The sequence below is a fragment of the Fundulus heteroclitus genome, unplaced genomic scaffold (assembly GCF_011125445.2).
Source record: "Fundulus heteroclitus isolate FHET01 unplaced genomic scaffold, MU-UCD_Fhet_4.1 scaffold_49, whole genome shotgun sequence".
In the NCBI taxonomy this organism is placed as follows: Eukaryota; Metazoa; Chordata; class Actinopteri; order Cyprinodontiformes; family Fundulidae; genus Fundulus; species Fundulus heteroclitus.
This window is the reverse complement of record NW_023396912.1, coordinates 1,398,266-1,421,639: the sequence shown is the minus strand read 5'-3', so window position 1 is coordinate 1,421,639 and position 23,374 is coordinate 1,398,266. Positions and strand designations below refer to the sequence as shown.

The window sequence follows — 23,374 nt, the reverse complement described above, 5'->3', positions numbered from 1 at the left end:
GAAGGTCGCCTCTCAGCCGACGTAAGACGCTGTATGTTGTATTTTACCACACTTTTAACAGAACTGTCATTGTTCTGAACGCAGCTTTTTATTGATTTATGACTTATGAAAAGGTTTTACTGTAAGTCCAGATGTTGACTCATTCTGGGAGGAACGTCTCACTGGAAACCATCGACAGACAAAGGAACGTCTGGGTGTGAAAGACTAACCTTCTGACAATAACACTTTATTTCTGAGGCTCTTAAATAACAACATGGCAGCTGAGAAGAGGCTCGGACAAAAACGTACGTGAAATACCCGGATCAGAACCAGGAAACAACTGTGAGCTGATGGGGGCAGATGGAGAACAACTGAACCAGTCCAGGAGGATTCAGAGCCAGATCTCAGCTCGTTAGATAATAAACGGAGGAAGATTTGCTTTTAGTCTCCTTCCCCAGAGCCAGACAGGCAGAACATCTAGAATAACTTCCTTCCAGCAGAGAACTGATCCTGCAGTAACTGTTTAATGTCTTACTGGTGATCCGTTTTAAAGTTTAATCATTAGTGAGTAACAACTAGGTGTGATTAGTACTTACTGTTCCTTTAAGCTTATCACTGGGAGCGTTACAGTAAGGAGGAGGAAGTCCTGACGGTAAATAAACCCTCATTGACCCCTGGACAACCTGAGCGGCTTCTTATCTACCTTCAGGCAATGAGGAAGAGGAGGTGGCTCTGCAGGACGAAGGTGTAGCTGATGAATCATTGTCTGCTGATTAAGGAGACACTGATTCATTTGTTTTTTACCTTTTTCTGGACTGACTAAGGAAGGAAATATTCAGGGACTGAAAGGTTTTACTTCCTGAATCTGAGGCGGGTTGACTCATTCTGTTTTCTACATGAACACCTAAAACATGCTGGACCGTGGGCCCTGAGGACCAGGGTTCAGGAACCGGGCCCTAACAGACTTTTCACTGCAAAATCCCAACAGGGAAACAGACATTTGGTTCATTACTGCCACCCACTGGTGAGGAGGGAATAGTCTGGGTTCAACCCAGCCCAGAGCAACCTTCCACAGCCTCCTGGTCCAGAACCAGAGTCCAGCTCTGAGGCATTTAACCTCAGTCTAGGTGAATCCTGGTGGTGGCAGCATCATGCTGTGGGGAAGCTCTTCTCAGCTCAGATACAGATGTGTTAAAATGATTCATGCCTCCTGGCAGATTTACATTAAAAAGTTTTATATCCTTGTTTTGTGAAAGGAAACCATGATGCATCAGTAAATAATAACTAACAGAAATTAAAGCTTGAAAACATCAGTCTGTGTGTAATTAATATATATAATGTGTTCACGTAGAGATGAGTTCCTGAAATAAATGAACATTTCCATAATATTCAGATTTATTCACGGCTCCTTTCTAAGGTCATAACCACCCTGAACTCAACAAAATGATGACCATGGTAAAAAAAAAATACCTCACTAATTATGACTATTTACAATAATTACAGTTTCTGCTGGCTTAATGGATGGATTTAACAGTGATAGGGTTGATTCCAGCCTCATTCGGGTGATCAAAAAACATTGTTCCTTTAAGCCAAGCCAATAACGACCCTAACGACTCCTCGTTACAGAGGAGTGGACCTGTTTCTGTTGAATCTGCTGGTTTAATGGCTTTAACGACCGCCCATTACTGAGGGGTGGACCTGTTTCTGTTGAATCTGCATGTTATCTAAGCCATTACAAGGCCTTTGTTAGGCAGTGGTATAAAGCTTGGTACTCCACATTACTCCAGACTTTTTGAATTGAGAAAGCTTTCTGGAGAGGAAGTGAAACGTCTTCAACTACGGAAAACAAGTCCAGTTGTTTGTTTTTTACTTTTGTGGAATAATATTAACAGTGTAGTTGCTGTTTTCAGTCACTAGGGGTCACTGTGACGCTGTGTTGAGTCCATGAAGGGAGCTGCAGATGGAAACTATGGCTCCACCCTCTGACCGGCCTTTATGCAGCCACTTTTCTCTGTTTCTCTTTTCCTCTGCTCTCTTCACGTCCAGCATGTTGAATCATCCTTTTACTGACATGTTGAGGAGAACTGGCCTTACTGGAAACTCCACGTCTGACTCATTTCCAGGGAAATCCAGCAGCTGATCCACATCCAGAGTGAAACCATCTGATCATTGCTGGGAGAAAAAAAGCTCTGCTCTGCTGGAACAGATCCTGAACTGAACCGTTTCATTCAACAAGTCTTTTACCTTCAAAATATACACTTTATATTTTTCATTATTTTAGTATTTTCAATTTCTTTGAGCAACAATACAAGCAAGATTTATATTGAGATGTTAAGACATGTTAGTAGCGCTCAAAAGGAGTAGGTAGAAGTTCAGGAACTTATGAGAACTTCTACCCCCAATTACAATATTTATGTCACGTTTAACATATAAGCTCTTTTGATAAAAGGAGGCGTTACAGATCAAAGCACAGTTACACAAATACAGAGTCTCTTATTTTGAAGGCCGTTGTACAGAAAGAAGAAGATATCTAGTAGTAATTATCGAAAATGCTATCAGGTTTAAATGTTTGGGTGACATAAATGTTTTTTAAAGATAACATATTTATACATGCTTTTAAACTGTCTTAGCGTGGTACTCCTTTTTATTTCTATATCTAACCCATTCCATGTTAAGTGTGGTGTGGAAACCACTTCTTCTCAACACTAATTCTCCTCTTAAATTATAGTTCTCTTCTCTACTGTTGAACATTTTTTGTATATTGCCAGAAAGTAGATCACAGCTTGCTTTGTACACTACAGCAAGAGTTTTAAATTTGATTAAGTCTTTGATTTTCATTATGGGCATTAGTTTGATCTCTGAATCCAACATTATGAATGTTTAGTAAGGCCTTTTTCTGAAGTTTGATAAGTGAATCTAGATTACCTTTGTACGTATTACCACAAACCTCTATGCCATAAGAACAATCACTCAGACATAAAAAAGAAGAAAAAAACACAAAGCAGGTTAATCACTTGTTTAGGAGAGCAATAGTTGCATAGACCAAGGTATTGTGAGCCTGTTATTCCCACGTTTAGGCAGGCTGGACCTACGCCCAGGGATTTACCTGCCATGGGGGTGGGGGGGAGGGGGGGGGGGGTTCTAGTCCCAGAGGATGGAGCGGGGCTGCACAAGAGTTCTGATCTGAGGTCAGTCAGGAAAATTCCTGCAGTTGTGCTACACACTCTTAAAATAGCCTGCAGTCTATTTTTGTTTCTGAGGGAGACGGAGGCAAAGCAACAACTAAAGGAAAAGGTGAGGATGGATTATATAAAACAAGAATAAAATATCCACATAAAAGTGCTATTGGTATGAAAATTAGACAAATTCCTGTAAAATTAAAAGCACATGTGGGACTTTTTAAACACAGCATCAACTTAGGTGTCAAAGGTCAGTTTGTTGCCTGTATAAGTCTAAAGGTCTAAAGTTGTTGACCTTCTCCACTGCTTCATTCTCAGTCCTAACAGGGGGGGGGGGGGGGGGTGACTCAGGCATTTTTCTGCAAGTCAAACCAACATCTCTTTAGTTTCTTTCACATTCGTTTTTAGGAAGGAAGAACTGCACCCATCCATAAACTCATCAGAAGAGGGAATGCTCTCATTGCTCTCGTTCCATTTTATTTGTTTCACTTTTCTTTGGAGAACTGGAAGCTGTGATGCCTCTATTACCTAATACATGTTAGCCATTCTCTAACGACTCTTTCTGTCACCACGTAAGTTCTTCTACAAATATATATATATATATATATATATATGTATATATATATATATATATATATATATATATATAAAATATATATATATATATATCTTTCTCCTCATTGCCTCCTCCATACTGGTCATTCAGGCTTCTGTTTCTCCCCTTACTTTATTCGGCTGCACTTTAAATATAACTTAGATGTTAACTCGTTGGTCAACCTCCAACCCTGGGCATCATTAGGTTTATTGCGGGGGGGGGGATGTTGATGTACAGCAGATGGAGCAGAGACAGCAGAGAAGCTGCAGCTTTCTTGAAGGATGTAGAACTGAAGGTGAGCAGGACAGAGATGGAGGACAAGGTGGAGCATTCCCAGCATGCAGAGAAAAACTAAAATAGCTTTAAAACTGCTAATATTACTGTTTGGTGTGCTTTACATGGTAAACTATATTATAATTCATGGTAGACATTTTAGATTAATCAGTGTATTGCATAAATACCTATGTATTCTACAATGTGAGGAGAATAACGTTTTCCACCGCTGCTCAGACTGACTGACAGCGCTGAGATGTTTGGACCTACATATTAATGTATACATAGGTGGTTTTATACTGAAGTACCATGTTTTGCACTATTTATAAAAAAAACAGACATGTGGTATGACATATTCCTTAAATCTGTAAATAAATCCATGCTTTAATTACTTTGTGCTTTAATTACTGCACCACATGATGTATTTTCAGCAGTTATCTCCAGTTATTGCAAATAGAAGCTGCAGGAAATACAGGCAAAGTGTCTCCCTCTGCCTTTACTCTGATCAATTAATTTGCTCCTAGAGGAGGAGAGACCCATCCAATATGGCGGCAATGCAGGATGCGCTCCAGAACATAATGAGAAATCTATGTATACAATATCTATGAAATGGGCTCCATCAAATCAATGCTCACTGCCTCTAGTCATTTTTCCTGTTTATTCAGGTGGTACTGCATGAAAGACATCCAAAATAACATAGAAAGGGAATATAAATGATTATGATGTGTTTTAGGCAGCCTGAGGGTAGTTTTATGATCAGTAGATAGCATGTGATAAGGTGGATGGCAGGTTTTGTAATGGCGCCGTCTCATCATTACTTGAACTCTAACAATAACAAGAGTTTAAAATCCCAGACCTTATGTTGTTGAAAGTTATTTGTTGAGTAGAAAATATGGAAAAAATGATTGATTCACAGACAACACAGTATTACATTGGAATTTATTTCAGTTAATACTCAGTTAACAGGATAAGCTTGTTCACTTTGTGGAAAGCTACAGATGTACATAGCAGTGGAAGCACTATTTTCTGGCAATAAGATGCGTGCTAAAGCTGAAGACCATGTAGAAAGGAATGAACCAGATGTAACAAAGTAATAACAGCCAGACTAGAAAGTCATTAAACGTGATATTTGAGAAAATGACTGAACAGAAATGTTACTGGGAATGTATTTTTATGATTAGAGATTATATGAAGCAAGGCAGCATCAAACCATCGCTCACTGCCACTCGTCTCGTCGTTCTTCATGATTATTCAGGTAATTATTCTCTTGTGGGTTTGCTTCCCCCCAGACCGGACCTGCAACACAGAGACCATGTTTGAAAAATCAGGGACGAATATCGGACCCCTGGCTGTGGCCCCCTGCCAAGCAAAGGAGGGTCAGTTCATCCAGATCCTGATCCAGACTGTAGACATGAAGGAAGACGTGTTCTAGGCTGACGTGTTGCTGAATGTTGGTGATTATAAACAAGTTAACAGAACTGGATTAAAGCGATAATCTCTGCTTTCCTGACCAACAACATGAGTTAAAACATAGATGATGGCCCCATGCAGCCGCTGCTGGGTCAACCAAACACCTGGAATAATAAAAACTTAAAGGTTACCAGAGACTTTGAGTTCCTGCCACCAGAAACAAAAACTGAATATTTAAGCCTCATCTGTCCATAAATACTCAAAGATCATCTGCATGACCGAAAAGAAGTTTGTTCAGAGAAAGATAATAGCTAATGACCAACATGAGAGGGTCATTTTATTTGAATGTTGCTGTGCTAGTTAGTGTCAAGGTTAACATGGATTTTACTTAATTAACATCAACAGTGATGACATATCAGTTAAATAGTACATCACATAAACAGCACATATTTAATGTTAAAGACTGTAAAAACTTATGTGTGTGTGTGTGTGAGAATATACATGTATTTACAAATAGATATACATATTCAATTGCATTTTATTGATATAGCGCCAATTCTCAAAGTCGGACTCCATCAGATCCTCCAGGTTGGTCAGAAAGTTTCCTCTCTAAGGAAACCCAGCAGGTTGCATCAAGTCTCTCCAAGCAGCATTCACTCCTCCTGAAAGAGCGTAGAGCCACAGTGGACAGTCGTCTGCATTGTTGATGGCTTTGCAGCAATCCCTCATACTGAGCATGCATGAAGCGACAGTGGAGAGGAAAACTCCCCTTTAACAGGGAGGAGAACCTCCAGCAGAAAGCACAGAAGCTCACATTGACCCAGGAGTACTTTCTATGTTAGATGGTAATAGAGGATGATCTGTCTTCCCTGTATTGTTCAATTCAATTCAATTCAATTTTATTTATATAGCGCCAAATCATGAAACATGTCATCTCAAGGCACTTTACAAAGTCAAATTCAATCATATTATACAGATTGGGTCAGATTATACAGATTGGTCAAAAATGTCCTATATAAGGAAACCAGTTGATTGCATCAAAGTCCCGACAAGCAGCATTCACTCCTGGGGAACCGTAGAGCCACAGGAAGAGTCATCTGCATTGTACATGGCTTTGCTGCAATCCCTCATACTGAGCAAGCATGAAGCGACAGTGGGAAGAAAAACCACCCATTAACGGGAAAAAAAACCTCCGGCAGAACCGGGCTCAGTATGAACGGTCATCTGCCTCGACCGACTGGGGTTACAGAAGACAGAGCAGAGACACAACAAGAGAGACAAAAAAGCACAGAAGCACACATTGATCTAGTAATCTGTTCTACATTAGATGGTAGTAGCAGGTGAGCCGTCTTCTCTGGATGATGTCACAGTTAACAGAACGCCAGACCAGGTGTACCTACTATGAAGAAAAAGAGAGAGAACAGAAAGTTAAAGCAGAGAACAGAAAGTTAAAGCAGTTAACTGAATGCCAGACCAGGTGTACCTTCTATGAAGGCAAAAAAAAAGACAGAACAGATAGTTAAAAGTTGAAATAACAGATAATGCAAAACTGGAGAACAGTAGAACTCAGTAGAGTGAGAGAAATAGACCCTGATGTCCTCCAGCAGCCTAAGCCTATAGCAGCATAACTATAGAGATAGCTCAGGGTAACATGAGCCACTCTGACTAGAAGCTTTGTCACAAAGGAAAGTTTTAAGATTAGTCTTAAAAGTAGACGGGGTGTCTGCCTCACGGACCAAAACTGGGAGTTGGTTCCACAGGAGAGGAGCCTGATGGCTAAAGGATCTGCATCCCATTCTACTTTTAGAGACTCTAGGAACCACCAGCAGACCTGCAGTCTGAGAGCGAAGTGCTCTGTTAGGAACATACGGGGTAATCAGAGCTCTGATATATGATGGAGTTTGATTATTAAGGGCTTTATACGTTAGAAGAAGAATTTTAAATTCTATTCTTGATTTAACAGGAAGCCAATGAAGGGAAGCTAAAATTGGAGAAATATGATCCCTCTTGTTGATTTTCATCAGAACTCTTGCTGCAGCATTTTGGATCAGCTGAAGGCTTTGAACTGCATTTTGTGGGCTTCCTGATAGTAAAGAATTACAATAGTCCAGCCTTGAAGTAACAAATGCATGGACCAGTTTTTCAGCATCACTCCTGGACAGAATGTTTCTAATTTTGCCGATATTCCGGAGGTGAAAAAAGGAAACTCTGGAAACCTGTTTAATATGGGATTTAAATGACATGTCTTGGTAAAAAATAACACCAAGATTTTTAACTTTATTACCAGAGGCCAAGTTAATGCCATCCAGATTAAGTGATTGGTTAAGAACTTTATTTTTTGAAGACTCTGGCCCAAAGATTACAACTTCTGTCTTGTCAGAATTTAAATGCAGGAAATTTAAAGTCATCCAGCTTTTGATGTCATCAAGACATGACTGCAGTCGAAGTAATTGATTGGATTCATCAGGATTTATGGATAAATATAGCTGAGTATCATCAGCATAACAGTGGAAATTAATCCCATTCTGTCTGATAATTTTGCCAATCGGAAGCATATATATAGTAAATAGAATTGGTCCAAGGACTGAACCCTGTGGTACTCCACAGGTGACCCTAGAGTTTGAGGAAGATTTATTATTAACATGAACAAATTGGAATCTGTCTGACAGATAAGATTTAAACCAGCCTAATGCTTTTCCCTTAATCCCTACAGTATGTTCAAGTCTTTGTAGGGGAATATTGTGATCAACTGTATCAAATGCAGCACTGAGATCTAACAGGACAAGTATAGACACAAGTCCATTATCTGAGGCCATGTGGTCAAATCAGACACTATCTCTAGAACCCGGACAACTCTGGAGCTTGAAGCTGGAACCAGTCCCCAGTGAAATGGACCTTGTTGTAAAGAACCAGTCACGGAGGAGTCAGGCTACGTACGGGTGAGTCCGCGGCCCTTCTTGGTGACCGTTGGCGTTTCGTCTTGCAGAGCCAGCAGTAGGATAGAGTACTCGGTGTTGGGTGTCAGCTCCACCAGCTGGGTCTCCGTCACGTCTCCTGCAACACTGACCTGCAAACAGAACAAGCAAAGATCTGCTTTTAAGATGAAACACAGGAAGCACTGAGCATGTTCTGGTAGAAACACAGGTTCTCCTGGACATCATGACCATAAAACCTCCCAAGACCCAGCAGGACAGAACTTCAGGTCCAGCTCTTCCTGTTTTCACTCATTTAGTCTCTGAGTTTTTAATCCCACTGCAAACCCAGGAGTCCTGACCAGGAACAGGAACTGAGAAAGCGGTCCTAGTCAGAAAACTTAGGACAGAACCGGGGTTTTGGCTACTTCAGTTGGTTTCCCCTGTTTAAACAACCCATTTGTACTTTTCCTTTGATCATAAATCCTAAACATAATGTCAGGTTTATAAAAAATGTTCCTGGATCAGACCTGAAAAGCCCTACTGATGGCCTCCAGCCTATGGACTGAACTTCAGCCTCATTCTACACTTTTAAACAGAACCTAACAAGTTCTCAGATCTCCATATCTTTCATTTCCAAACTGATGATTTTTCCAGGCTCTGATTTCCAAAGAAATCTGGATTTTGAGGATTTGATTTGGGTTTTCCTCTGAGGTTCAGACCTCTAATCAAGATCCTCCTCCTTCTCATTATCCTCCCATCCTGGTCTGACAGAGCTACCACTTATCCAAACAGAATTTATTCTGGTGCTTCTTTCCCAAAACTTTGCAAAAACACAAGGCGCTTATTGTACTTGGTGGGTATGATGAACCCTCTCTGTTATTGGGCTTAAGAGGGCTGTTCACAGTCAGGACCAAACATTAGGAGTCTTCCAGAAACTCTGTCTAACGTCGCTGCTCCAGGTTTTATGGGGGTTTTCTGAAATAAGTCTGGGTTCCTATGAAGAAAGATTTGTTACTGCAGTTAATAAATACAAATTAAAATGAGACAAAGCTGTGAAACCAGCAGATGATGGGGTGAAGGAAAGGGAACATGGCCATAAATACCACAAAGAGAAATGAATGATCTTCCTATTGTAATGCCATCTTATGAAGTGACAGACTTCAACTCCCAGTGTGCAACATGGTCAACGAACGTTATCTCGTTGCTATAAGAGGGTATAAAAAGCGCCCGCGCGTTCGATTCCTTCTTCTTCACTGGTACCATGTCAACTGGGAAGACACACAGCTGCTTTCTCTCCTGTTGGGATTCCCCCACCTGGCACGTGTTCGATTTCTCGCTGGACCGAGAACTTCCGAATCAAACTCATCCCTGTTTCCTAAGGTTGACTTTAAAAGTACTTTGAATTCATTTTTGAACGGACTGACCCCAAACATGACCCCTCGCTGCCTCTGATTGGTTGACCTGGACAGCTTATCAGCAGTACGATGTGGACAGAGGTATGTAGGCAGTGGACTGAACCTTCAGACCTTACCACCTTATTCAGCCGAGGCTCAGAGGCGTTGATGGATCTGTACAGCAGCAGGTACTCCGTAGCTCCGTCCTCCACCTCCCAGCTCACCTTCATGCTGCTGGAGGTCTCATCCGACACGCTCAGGTTCTTCGGTGCTGGCACTGAGGGACAGAAAGCAGTCAGAGAACAGAACCACCACCAGGAAATTCAGTGTTAAGCCCTCATCTAGGAGAGGATTCAGAGCAGCTCAGCAGACGGTTTAGATTTTCCCTATTTGTTTCATTTCTGGATAAACCAGGATCATTTTAGAAAACTGGGAGCACTGAAATGACTGAAATATCCCTTTAAATGTGAAAACTCACTGATTGATCATGGACTGCCGGATATGCGTGGCTGGTGGAAAGATTATAATTCATCTCAGCTAACTGAACATAATCATTTTTATATTTATGATCATCAACACTTATCCTAAGATCTCTAAATGTCTTTAATAAAGAAAACTCCACAGGTGTATGATGCACCAAACCCACAGAACCAGTTTTCTATAAACTGATGTGATGAACGACGTAGAAAAGACGGCAATATCTGCTGAATAACAGCTGAATCACTTCTGCTGTGAAACCAGATGCCTCCTAAAAATATTCACATCTGTTCAAGTTTTGACACGTCGTCTTGATCTAAAAAGGAGCTGGGTTCATTTTCTGACAGCCAGCATCATTTATACGAGTACAAATCTGAAAAGTGTGGAGTGCATCAATTTTGAGAGTTATACTCATAAATAAAACTACTGTATGTTCAGAGTCCAGCTGTGTGGGATTTCATTTCGACTGCAAAGCCAGCGAAGCTCGTTTGACTGTAGAGCTCCTCAGAGAAGCTTCGCCTCTGCACTGTTTATAGAGAGCCATCAGGACTGGATACCCTCCAGGATAGTCTCAAATTATCTGATTATACGTCAGGGAAGAGTTACTGAGAAACCGGTGAAGTCAACTTTAGCTATGATCCTTATTGATGTGAACCGGAGTACTTCTTTTAAGTTGCAGATATGGTGTGAATGGCAGCAGGCGGGGTCTAGGGTTGGATGCACTGGATGCATGATGGATGCCTCTTGTTGTTGTGACCTGCCCAGAGTAGCTGAAGGTGAATCTGGTGTGAATCACCAACAATGATTGTATTTACACTTTGTTCCTGTGAAATAAATGATAAAGTAAACCAAGACATGAACGCCTACCTGAACCAACTACCTCTAGAAATTAAACCTTTATGGATGAGCGGCAGGAGAAAGAAAGAGGAAGTCCTGTTCACCACATAGGAGAACTTAGAGAGCTGCACCCAGACTGTGTCAAACCCCGATGATCAACACGTTTAACCCACAGAGGGACGGCGCCGTCTGCTGCGGGAGGAAGAGGAGGGGAGGAAGAGGAAGGAAACACTCACAGGTGGTCTGGGTGCCCTTCAGAGGCTCGCTGCTGACCTCGTCCACCACGGCATAGACGTTCACCGCGTACTCCGTCAGGGAGGAGAGGTTTTCCAGCACCGTGGTGGTGACGTTCCCGTCCACCAGCAGCTGAAAAGGTACAAGACCGGTTACTGAACATCAGAGTAGACCAGAGGCATCATCACGGAGAAAACCCGCAGCTCAGGGGATGTCTGGTCAGGTGAGGTCTGTCCAGGTGATGTCTGGGATTCAGGTGATGTCTGGTCAGGTGAAGTCTGGGACTCAGGTGATGTCTGGTCAGGTGAAGTCTGGTGAGGTGATGTCTGGTCAGGTGAAGTCTGGTGAGGTGATGTCTGGGACTCAGGTGATGTCTGGTCAGGTGATGTCTGGGACTCAGGTGATGTCTGGTCAGGTGAAGTCTGGTGAGGTGATGTCTGGTCAGGTGAAGTCTGGTGAGGTGATGTCTGGGACTCAGGTGATGTCTGGTCAGGTGAAGTCTGGTGAGGTGATGTCTGGGACTCAGGTGATGTCTGGTCAGGTGAAGTCTGGTGAGGTGATGTCTGGGACTCAGGTGATGTCTGGTGAGGTGATGTCTGGGACTCAGGTGATGTCTGGGACTCAGGTGATGTCTGGTCAGGTGATGTCTGGTGAGGTGATGTCTGGTCAGGTGAAGTCTGGTGAGGTGATGTCTGGGACTCAGGTGATGTCTGGTCAGGTGAAGTCTGGTGAGGTGATGTCTGGGACTCAGGTGATGTCTGGGACTCAGGTGATGTCTGGTCAGGTGAAGTCTGGTGAGGTGATGTCTGGGACTCAGGTGATGTCTGGGACTCAGGTGATGTCTGGTCAGGTGATGTCTGGTGAGGTGATGTCTGGTCAGGTGAAGTCTGGTGAGGTGATGTCTGGGACTCAGGTGATGTCTGGTCAGGTGAAGTCTGGTGAGGTGATGTCTGGTCAGGTGATGTCTGGTGAGGTGATGTCTGGGACTCAGGTGATGTCTGGTCAGGTGAAGTCTGGTGAGGTGATGTCTGGGACTCAGGTGATGTCTGGTGAGGTGATGTCTGGGACTCAGGTGATGTCTGGGACTCAGGTGATGTCTGGTCAGGTGATGTCTGGTGAGGTGATGTCTGGTCAGGTGAAGTCTGGTGAGGTGATGTCTGGGACTCAGGTGATGTCTGGTCAGGTGAAGTCTGGTGAGGTGATGTCTGGGACTCAGGTGATGTCTGGTGAGGTGATGTCTGGGACTCAGGTGATGTCTGGGACTCAGGTGATGTCTGGTCAGGTGAAGTCTGGTGAGGTGATGTCTGGGACTCAGGTGATGTCTGGTCAGGTGATGTCTGGTGAGGTGATGTCTGGGACTCAGGTGATGTCTGGTCAGGTGATGTCTGGGACTCAGGTGATGTCTGGTCAGGTGATGTCTGGGACTCAGGTGATGTCTGGTGAGGTGATGGCTGGGACTCAGGTGATGTCTGGTCAGGTGATGTCTGGGACTCAGGTGATGGCTGGGACACAGGTGATGTCTGGTGAGGTGATGTCTGGGACTCAGGTGATGTCTGGGACTCAGGTGATGTCTGGTGAGGTGATGTCTGGGACTCAGGTGATGTCTGGTGAGGTGATGTCTGGGACTCAGGTGATGGCTGGGACTCAGGTGATGTCTGGTGAGGTGATGTCTGGGACTCAGGTGATGTCTGGTGAGGTGATGTCTGGGACTCAGGTGATGTCTGGTGAGGTGATGTCTGGGACTCAGGTGATGTCTGGTGAGGTGATGTCTGGGACTCAGGTGATGGCTGGGACTCAGGTGATGTCTGGTCAGGTGAAGTCTGGGACTCAGGTGATGTTTGGGACTCAGGTGATGTCTGGGACTCAGGTGATGTCTGTCCAGGTGATGTCTGGTCAGGTGAAGTCTGGGACTCAGGTGATGTCTGGGACTCAGGTGATGTCTGGTCAGGTGATGTCTGGGACTCAGGTGATGTCTGGTCAGGTGATGTCTGGGACTCAGGTGATGTCTGGTCAGGTGAAGTCAGGGACATCACCTGACCATCAGTCACTGGTGCCAGATTATTACGAGCCACCATTGAGTCTAATCCAGCGTCCTGAATCCCGTCTACCTGTCTGACTACCTGACCAGTTTCTGCCTCCTGATTCTCAGAACCTGCCTTTATCCTGTAGGATATGATTATCTGTGCTACCTGGATTCCTGAGCTGTATCTGAGCCCTGACTCTGCCCCGGGTTCTGATTTGGACTGTTCCTGGATTTCTGATCCTCTGGCTCTGAGTCTGGACCGGCTCTTGGATTTTCGGACTCTGGTAACCCCCCCATCCTCCTGCTCAATTCTGCCATCACGGTTCTGACCCGTTGAATGCCTGTTGAAGATTTCCGTGCTACCTGCAGTGGTTTACCATCAATAAATAGGTTTTAAACACTATCTGTTTCTGTCCTCTGGTTCGGGTCATTACAGAACAATCTGGTCATCAGCAGACCCATCACCAGACGATCAGGTATCTGACAGCATTTCCTGGACCTAACATTGGACCATCACAGGCTCTGGACTAGAAGTCATGATGGACACGTTGATGGAGGCGTTGTCTGGGAAAGAGGACGCTAGACGTTTCCCTGAGGTCGTCTTGGTAGCATCTCTTGATGCTGTCTGTGTAAAGGTCTTATAAATAATCAATGGATTGATGGACTACTTGATCAGCCAAGAACATCTGGAACTTCTCTGCATGTTTTCCACTAATCTTCCAGTCCTCCATCACTTTGAGGAAACACTAAAAGGTTCTTCTTGTTCAGAACAGTTTTTTAACACATGAAAAATGTTTTCTTCGGAGTATTGGTTCTATAAAGACCAGAGAAAGTTTTGCCATATTACAACTCTTCCTGTTTTTAACCAAACCAGCGCCACACAGAGAGCTTCAGCTCACCTCCATGGAGGGCCCTCCTGCCACCTCCGCGTATGTAACACGATACATTTTTACAGGAAGTTCTGGTGCGGTCCAGGAGACTCTGAAGGAGTGGTGGGTCACCTCTGATGTCACCAGGTTGGTGGGCGGGGCCAGCTCAGTATCTGAAACCAACACAGAGTGAGACGGGACGGACCGGGTCTGCAGAACATTTGGATGATCATAACAATCTGCTCTGCTAAATTCTTCAGGGAAATGAATGAAAAATATGATTCAGCAGAGTCTGATCAGTTTGACCCTGAAAGACGAGAGGTCAATAAATCAATAATCAGTCACAGAATAATCAATCAGAGATCAATTATGTTAGATATTTATAAAGATTACAGTAAAAACTGAAGGGTAAAGCCGGGCGTACACTGTACGATTTCTTTGCCCTTTCTTGGCCTATGCTTCAGTCATGCCAGAATTTTTTGGATCGAGCTGCGTTTTAGCTGCATGGTGCGTCATGCGTCGTGTAGCATCCAGGGGGTAACGAGGGGCAATTAGCCTCTCACCACCACCTCCCACCAGGAATCGTACGTTAGGGTGAAAATCAGACATCGTGAGGTGATCATGAGCGCCTCCTGCTGGTGAAGCAGAGCTACGAGCCAATTTCCCCCAACCCCGCGCACTGAGCATGTGCAGACAGGGGAATTCTTCTTCTTCCCAGACGACAAACGTTGGGGTCAGATCGCATCAGAGTGTCGGGGCGTACAGGGTGAGAGCAGATGTGGTGAGCTGTGAAGGTGCGGCTTCGTCGTACAGTTTGAGCTTTATCTAAGTACAACCATTGGAAATATCGTCATTCTTTAGTTTTCTGAAATATTTCACATCTTACTAATGTAAGAAAAGTAATTTTATCCACTTTCAAGTACTTGCAGGTGAACACGAGACAGCTGCAGTCAGAAACACTTATTTGTTCAAGTCTGTCAATGTTTCCTAGTAGAAAACGCTCTTTAACACTTTAAGTTTGTGGAAAGGTTAACTTCAACATTTTAAAAAACAACAACAAAGGTTTTCCCCTCATTTTCAGTATTTCCTGCTGCTGGCTGGTCTGTTTTAACAGCTTATCACTCAGAACCTGCTGGGCGGTGCTGTGGTGCTCCTACCTGAACCCTTGACGCTGTTGCACAGATTGACCCTGAGGCTGTGGACTATGTCCGCCAGGAAACTGAAATCTCGCACGTGGTACATGTGGACCTCATCTGGGTCTGAAGCGATCAACTCCAGCTCTTTCTTGTCAGCTTGCTTCACGCCTGAGGGAAGAAGTTCAGTGAGATCTGGTCTTTGAAACAGAGGGGAGGCTCAGAACCAGGATGTTCCCACTCACCGACGGCGTAGAGCTCCACGCCGCTGTCCCTCAGGCTCTGGGAGCTGAAGATGACTTCGTCCTGCGACTTTCCGTCTGTGATCAGGACTGCGATCTTTCTGGCATCGGGGCGCATCCCTACGCCCGGCTGAAAGTTGTTCCTGAGGATGAATCTGAGAGCAAATCCTGTCCGAGGGAACCAGAGCCAAATCACAGCAGATTACATTAACACCAGTTAGATGAAGGGTGGAGCTTCCACAGACCAGGTTTTCTCTGAAATCATCTCACCAGGCTCTCAGTCATCAACATTTTAAAAGGAAAAATATAGATTTTAAATTAATATTTTATTTAGGAGTCCAATGTATGCACAGCCAATAAGAATGCATGATTTAACATTTAAAGCCAGAAAACGTAAGTGAAGCTTCCTGTGCATTGTTCTTCCTAACAGGAAGCATGTCCTTATATGGACGAGGGTCCGTCTAGTTCTGGCAGTAATCCCTTGTCCAGTCATCTATGGTGTATATGTTGGAGTTTGTAATGTAACCACCAGGTTGCTGGTTGAAAACCCCTCCAGCCATCTCAGTTGTTTTGTCCATCTTGAGACATTTCACCCTGTTTAGTGGCTGCTGGAGGTCAGAAGGTCTGGTGGCACCAACATCTGGCAGCCCTGCTTCTGTCAGTCTGGCCCAGGGCAGCTTTGGCTCACCACCATCACCTTAGGACCCCAAAGAGCGTTCATTCACTTTGGGGTCCTCAGGACATTTAGCAGTAAAACACGTGCTATATCAGACACTGTAGGGAGCATTTATTGTATTAGTAACTAAAACCAGAAACTGTGTTATCCCAACAGCATCAAAGCTACTTCATGAAGCTGAAGAGGACGTTTAGGAGGAGGACAGAGAGGTGCAGGATGCTCCTACGATTTGTCAGATCATCACTTTTCCTGATCTGATAATGTTTCACAGTCCAGTCCTGAGAACAAAGAGCATGAGTCCTCCTCCAGAAACCTCCTGCAGGTGTTGCAGCTCCTTCACCTGTCATGGTGTTTCCTCCTTTATAGGGAAGGCTGTTGACGGCCTGCAGCAGCAACTCTTTGGTGGGGTGGCTGTTCAGGTGCCATTCGGTCCTCGTGTCTCCGCTGTACTGAGTCAAAGCTGCAGGAAAACAGATCCTCGTTAATTTAAGACACTCCAGACCTCTGATCCAGGTCAGACCTCCTCAGCCTGCCTTAAAACTAACACATGATGTTAAGTAAAGCCCTGGAAAGAAGCCTGCTAGTTCAGTCTTTCTGTAGATGTTTCATTTCTATCTCCTCTCATCCATGACAACACGATGCTTTCAGACAGGATCATTAAGACTCAGAAAGTGAATATTTTCTAAGTGAAGCCATGTGTTCTCACCTTCTTTACTAGCTGAGAGGTTGGAGGAGCTGTGGTGTTACAGCCTACTGGGTGAAAGGAGTATTAAACCAACCAAAGACCACAGGAGAACTGTGATGCTCCTCAGGAAGGATGTGATGGTACTAAACCCAACATACCTGAAGCCGAGGTCTTTTTTAACTTCCCAGTTCAGCTTTAAACGTTACTCCAGTTTGAATCTCTTTACATGGGCTAACGGTGCATTTAGAGCTCATTTTAAAATGTTAGTCTTTGCTTTTAGACTTAGTGTGGTCAGCCTCCATCCCATATGGCCAACCTTCCAGAGCCGAGCTCTGAGGTCCTCCAGTAGAAGACTGAACTCATCAGACAATCAGAGTATTTTATTTTTCACCTCATGATATTTCTCTTTGGCCATTTCGGTAAACATGACTAACAGTTCTTTTTAGCATTCAGGAGAGTCACAGATAGCAGGTAATGAAGTTTTTTTTATTGAACAATGATGATTAGAGACTTTGTTTACCTCAACCTGCATTTAGATATCCAGAGATGACAGTGTGCAGCAGGCAGTAACATTAAGGTGATTGTAACGTACGATGGGTTAGTAACAGTGGGGGTGATTTAAAAGTGTTGGGCTGCAGTCTCCACCAGGGGGCGATTGCCCTCACAGCTCTGGGGAAGAAGCTGTTTCTAAGTTAATTTGTTTTTTTGCTTTGAGGCTTCTGCAGCATGTAGCTGATGGGAGAGGAGCAAACAGTGCATTGCCTGGGTGGGGGGGATCAGTGGAGATGCGTCTGGCCCTGCTTTGTACTCGTTCTGCATAAATGTCTCATGGTTTGCGGAGGAGGACCAAAGCGGCAATGAGGCGGAGGCAGGCGCATGGTGAAAATGATCATATTTAATGGCAGGAACCCAAACAGGAGCTGGAAAACAGGCTGAGCACAGAAATGGAAACAGCCTCGACAACAGGACGACAACGAGGAAACGAACAGACGGAACTTAAATAGAGAGGGGAGCTAACGGCTAACACAGCTGAGTCCAACGTTCAGGGATCCTGACAGCACTGGGTCTATCAGCTCGCTGCCTAATTTAGTTCAACACGTGGCAAACTGTGAGAAAGTCTCTGCAGACGCTTTCAAAGTCTTTCTCCACGATCTCTTCTTGAGAACGACTCCACCTTTTACCAATGTTACCTTTTAGTTTTGAATTGTGATAAGGTTGATTAGGCTTTCTTGGCATCTGGTCTCTCCCCCCCATCCGGTCTGCTGGATCACCAGAGAACTGAATCTGTGCTTCTCTTAGGTCTGTTTCCTGTTTGAAGGTTAAAGACTGTAAACTGGCTTTTGAGGGTATCTGCAGACCTCCTGCATGGTGAGGTTATTTTTCCTCCAATGCATGGTCACATCATATGGTACACATTCATGGAGATCATGGAGGAACAGAGACTTGAACGGTGGGCCCTCTTCAGGACCTGGAGAACCACATCCCTAAGAACCAACGTTCCTCTGGATGTTTCATTTTCTTTTCTAAACACTGCAGGGCTGATTTCTCAACGGTTACTAGAGTTCATCACTAAGCTGGATCATTGTAACAACATCTGCAGCCTAACTTGAGCACTTTCTATGTGCTGGAGAGCAAATGTACACGTCAGAAGTCACTAACAACCCTGTTCAGCTTCCAGTGAAGATGCGTTCACTGAACCCTGGGAGAAATGGACCTCCTCCTGCAGGTGATGGCTGGTGTAACGGTGAGGACACGTCACCTATCTGCACGTTGTCGGGGCCGATGTTGAACGGGCCGACGATGTCAGCGATGAAGTTGCGGATGATTCTGAAGTTGAAGCGGCCGACGCTCCAGGAGCCATCCACCAGCAGCACGATGTCGGCCTTGGCTGACGTCCTGCACTGAATGTCTGCAAAGAAACAGGAGGGAAGGACGTTACGGAGGCCTCCAGTAACAACAGCAGCTACAGTGGAGCCCCAAAGTCTACACCCCCCTGTTGACATGCAGAGTCCTTTTAAATCCTTTCATTTATCGTCCATGTGACGTTGGTCCTGTCTACAGAGAGTTCTCCAGAATGGTGGACCTACTGGACATTAGACATGAAACGCTGGAGCTCTGGCTTTCAGACACGCAGGTTTTGTGATGCTGAAGCTTTTCCCAACAGGCAACACTTCCAGGAGGAAGTCAGAGCAGTCGACTGTTGGAGGAGCAGACGGGACGAGAAGACCCGGAGAGACGTTCCGGTTCTGAGAGGTGGGAACTCTGGGGGGGGTTCAGGATCCGTTCAGGAGGGAATCAAAGGCCCAAAGGCCAGATCTGATCTGAGTTCAGCTCACTTCTCAGCTTGGTGAACTAAATGTATGGTCAGAGTGTCTCAGCGGTGGGTGAAACTACCAGGAAGAATTTATACCAGGATTTTTGTTTTGGATCAACAAATGAATCAGGAAACGTAATTATTATCAGAAAATGTTATTTATTTTGTTTCACTGAAGCTGAAATAGTTGCTAAAATGCTTCAGAGCAGTCAGTCCTGTCATTGATCCAGTTCTGATCTGACCCGTCTGCTCTAAGCTCTCTGACCCGTGAAGCCAGTCGTGTTTCAGTAAAACAGCTGAAATGAGCCAAACTCTGAGTTTCTGCCTGTTACATCAGATCAGAGCTTTGGAACAAATGCCAGTGATTTTATTTCAGAAAATATAGCAGCATTAATTAGAAATGATGGTGGAGGAACTAGAAACAGGCCGAGCTGCGTCGTTACGGGTCACCTTTACTCACATTTACTTCCAGGAGTCGTTTTAATGGACCGTACGCAGTACTGTGATGGAGAATCACTCTTACATGACAACAACCCCGGGTTCTGGTACCACTTTTAGACGTAGGTCTTAATATTTCTTAATGTTCTGCTCCGGTTCTGCTCAAAGAAACTGGGTCAGACACAGGTTTATCTGCTGCTTCCTGCTCCGTTCTGGTGCTCAGCTTCTACTGAATGAAGGAAACCAGCAAAGGTCCGTTTGATCTCAGTTAAACATCTAGAGACATGCAAACAAGAGGTTCTGTACAGGATCACTGATCTGGTTCTGGTGGAGCATCAGAAGACGGTTCAGAGAAGCAGGCTTTCCCTCAGCAGCAGTAACGGTTCTAAAAACGCTCTGAAGTCAGGTTTAGCTCGTCTCCCAGGACTCTGATGAGGAGAAGATCTGCTCTGGTTGTGTCTTTGGGTCTGAGCTGGATGGAGGTCTCATGGTAGAAGATCTGAGCAGCGTGTTCTGCTTCTAGCTGCATGGAGAGATGAGTCTAAGCTTTATGGTGTCCTGACCCCTGGAGAGGCAGCCAGGACCCCTGAAGGGACAATAGAGAGAGGCAGGTGGTCCCAGGGGGTCAGAACCTCTCCTGGAAGCAGGACAGTCTTTTCTGCTCCTACATCTCCTTATTTCTCTTCTGGATAATCTCATATTGAGTATTTTACCCTTCAGTCAGCAGGAACCACGATGGAAGGAACATCGGCCACGTAAATCCATAAAGACCTGAACTTTATGCATCCATTCCGCATCATTATTTTGCACCAGCAACATTGCTGAACTTTTATAATCCATTTATATTCCATTTAAACACAAAAGCACATTTACTGTATTTTTGCACCATCATTATTTTGCACTGCCAACATTGAACAATATTCTTCTGCACACTTAAAAAAAAAAGTTTTTCTCCTACGTTGTTACATTCTTATCACTGCTGCACTTTATATTGTAATGTTATCTTATTTCAATCACAATTTCATTACACTGTTGTAAGCTGCATGCAACAAAATGACAATAAAGTTTGTCTGAGTCTGAGTCTAAAAAGTTTCTTGAGTTATTTGTGACAAAGAGCGCCTCCTGCTGTAAAGATAATGAACTCCCTCTAACCAAAGAGATAAAGGAAAATGCTGGTTTCTGTCCTTTATATAGAATGAAACTCTCTAATTTATAGTTTTAATCACATGTTTATGAGTCTCTGCACTGAAGCTGAAGTCAGGATTTAGAAATCAGATGTGAGGAAGAGGAGGAGGAGGAAGAGGAGGAAGCTTTACCTTGACTCTGGGCCTGGGAGGAGGACAGCAGCAGCAGGAGGGCCAGGAGGGCCGAAGCTTCCAGAGACCGTCTGCTCTTCATCTTCATCTTCACCTCCTCTTCCTCAGCTGTGCAGGAGAAGAGCTGCGAGGAGAAGCAGGAGAAGCAGAGGTTCAGACCTGCAGCTTCCTCAGAGTAAAACTCCCAGAGAACAGCGTCTCAAACATTCAGACTTCCAACAACTCCCACTTCTCCACAAAAGCCCAGTTTTAAATGTTTCATTAATATTTAACTCCAATCCACCATTAATCATCTTCAAACAATCACTTTTCTGTTCAACCCAGTGAGAAACACTGGTTCCGACCCGCTGATGGTTCTGTTGCAGAACCTGGTTTCACTTCTGCTGACTGAGACACATTCCCTGCTGATTAAAAGGAGAAGAAGGTTTGTCTCTGTGGACAATTACACACAGCAGGAGCCCAGAAATGATGCATGAGGAACCGGAATGAATAGAAAATATTTAAAATCACCTTCAAAGGTCGGAAACGGAAAAATAAAACAAACTTGCATCTGTTTGAATAAAATATGTCAGAGTAGAAATGCAGACTGACCTGTGGAGGAAAATGAGAATAAAACAGTTAAAAGGTCTGTAGCAGCCAGGCCAGCGTGGTTCTCTGGGTTCTCTGGGTTCCTCTGGGTTCTCTGGGTTCCTCTGGGTTCTCTGGGTTCCTCTGGGTTCCTCTGGGTTCCTCTGGGTTCCTCTGGGTTCCTCTGGGTCCCTGACGTGTCGGTGAGTCTCCTTCCTACTGTGTAGAGTCTCCACAGACTCTGCTACTTAACAGGGGGCTGCTCCCAGCTCTCCCAGCCTCCTCAGAAAGTGTTGTGAGGAGGCTCTGGCAGGCTCTCAGAAACATTTCCATCTGAGCTGCTGGCTGCAGGTGGAGACAACCATGTCGGGAAGGGGTCAGGAAAGTGTTTACTGCCTCTTGGTTCCAGGAAAACATCCCTCAGAGCATAAACCAGGTCTTTGCTCCAGCTTTAAGGCACCGTTGTGGTTTTCAGGACAACGTCTGCAGATAGCTGAGAAAGTGGCCCTGATGGAGCGTGTCTGGACCCATGTTCCTGAACATGTCCAGGATCCATGTGGAAATGGCTGCAGGTGTTAATAATTTAATGGTCCTAAACGTGTTGGAGCACTTTAGGTTAAACCAGCTGAACGTTCCTGACGTCTTAAAGCTCCATGAACACCATGGAGTCTCTCACAGAGGACCAGAATGAGTCTCAGGACCACAAACCAACCTGTGGAGCTCTCCTGGTCACTGTGACCCAACAATAACGCTGGAACAGTGGTTAGAACTCTGGTCCCTCAGCAGGTTGTTAACTGGCCACTTCAGTTTGGTTTCATTTTATGAATTAGGACAAACAAAGAATCTTATCCTACCTCAACCCTAGCCCTCCCCCTCCTGCATATCAGAGGTACAGTTGTTTATGAATCATCATTTATAAGCTGATAATGATGATGCTTTGTGTGAAGCATGGAGAAAACATGGCGTCTGATTCCCAGGTTTTCCATCGTCTCATTGGGGGTCTGCAGCTCTAAGCCAGAGATCTGTGGTGTGGTGGATCCTGATGAAGGCTGCAGATCAGCTCCATCCCTCAGTGACCACAGCAGCTCGTCTGCTGAGCTTTCTAACACCGTGTTATTTATGCCACAGACATTCCTGAAGGCAGCAGAGGACCCAGCTATCAGGATGGAGCTCAGACTGAGCAGCTGGAGTCCTGCATGGCAGACAAAGTCAGCACACAGACAACACATCTCCATGTTTTAACCAACCGCATCACTGAGAGCTGCTGCAGCTCAGAGCTCCTGCTCTACTTCTTCATGAGCTTAAAGCTCCTGCTGCTTTTATCTATGAGCAGAAAGCAACAACTAGACAACCTGCTGCCAATGCTGTGAATTATTCTCATTATTCTACATGTCTGACTAGAAGTAAATGCTTTTTAGTTGGCAGTATTAACCTGCAGGCTGTTTCCTTCCTGCTAAAGTTTAAAGCTCTCCCTCCATCTGCTTCACAACTAATCAGGAAGTAAAAGTTCAGCTTTAAACAGACACAGTTTCTACTTACAGAGCAGACTTTGTAGAGACATGTCCTCCGTCTTTAATGATCTGCTGTCCACCTGTCCCTCACTGCAGGGACGTCTGAGACCCGCCCACTTTAGGCTGATTACACCTCAGTTTGTCCTGCTGCCTTCTATTTCAGGAGGTTTTTATTGCAGGGACATTATTTTTGGTTGGGTGTCATAAACAAAGATTCAGGTGACCAAGACATATCAATTCAGGTAATTTTTGAATTAACAAATGAATTTACCAGAACAAAACAGAACCCTTTGGTTTTATGTCTTTG

General features: G+C 44.5%; 1 protein-coding gene across 2 annotated transcripts; it reads right to left on the bottom strand.

Annotated features, from left to right (window-relative positions):
- Positions 1–4,948: 4,948 nt before the first annotated feature.
- On the bottom strand, positions 4,949–23,135 carry LOC105922573 (collagen alpha-1(XII) chain). 2 transcript variants are annotated; one of them, XM_036132324.1, is made up of 11 exons: positions 23,096–23,135; positions 20,990–21,113; positions 18,681–18,830; positions 16,577–16,696; positions 15,564–15,728; positions 15,343–15,489; positions 14,216–14,358; positions 11,296–11,425; positions 9,883–10,022; positions 8,374–8,503; positions 4,949–5,322 (listed from the first exon to the last, which is right to left on the bottom strand). In XM_036132324.1, the coding sequence occupies exons 2-11, from the start codon at positions 21,075–21,077 to the stop codon at positions 5,243–5,245; spliced, it is 1,293 nt and encodes a 430-aa protein (XP_035988217.1). In that variant the 5' UTR covers positions 21,078–21,113; positions 23,096–23,135; the 3' UTR covers positions 4,949–5,242. The 2 variants fall into 2 exon arrangements, with proteins under 2 accessions (XP_035988217.1, XP_035988216.1); XM_036132323.1 differs by lacking the exon at positions 23,096–23,135 and adding an exon at positions 21,581–21,795.
- Positions 23,136–23,374: the final 239 nt, after the last annotated feature.

Coding starts and splice junctions, on each gene's coding strand:
- LOC105922573 (XM_036132324.1), bottom strand. CDS start 21,077: ATGAAGATGAAGAGCAGACGGTCTCTGGAAGCTTCGGCCCTCCTGGCC. Junction 16,697..18,680: donor CCCCGACAACGTGCAGATAG/GTGACGTGTCCT, acceptor GTTTTCCTGCAG/CTTTGACTCAGTACAGCGGA. Junction 11,426..14,215: donor CAGGAGGGCCCTCCATGGAG/GTGAGCTGAAGC, acceptor GTACCTTTTCAG/CTGCTGGTGGACGGGAACGT.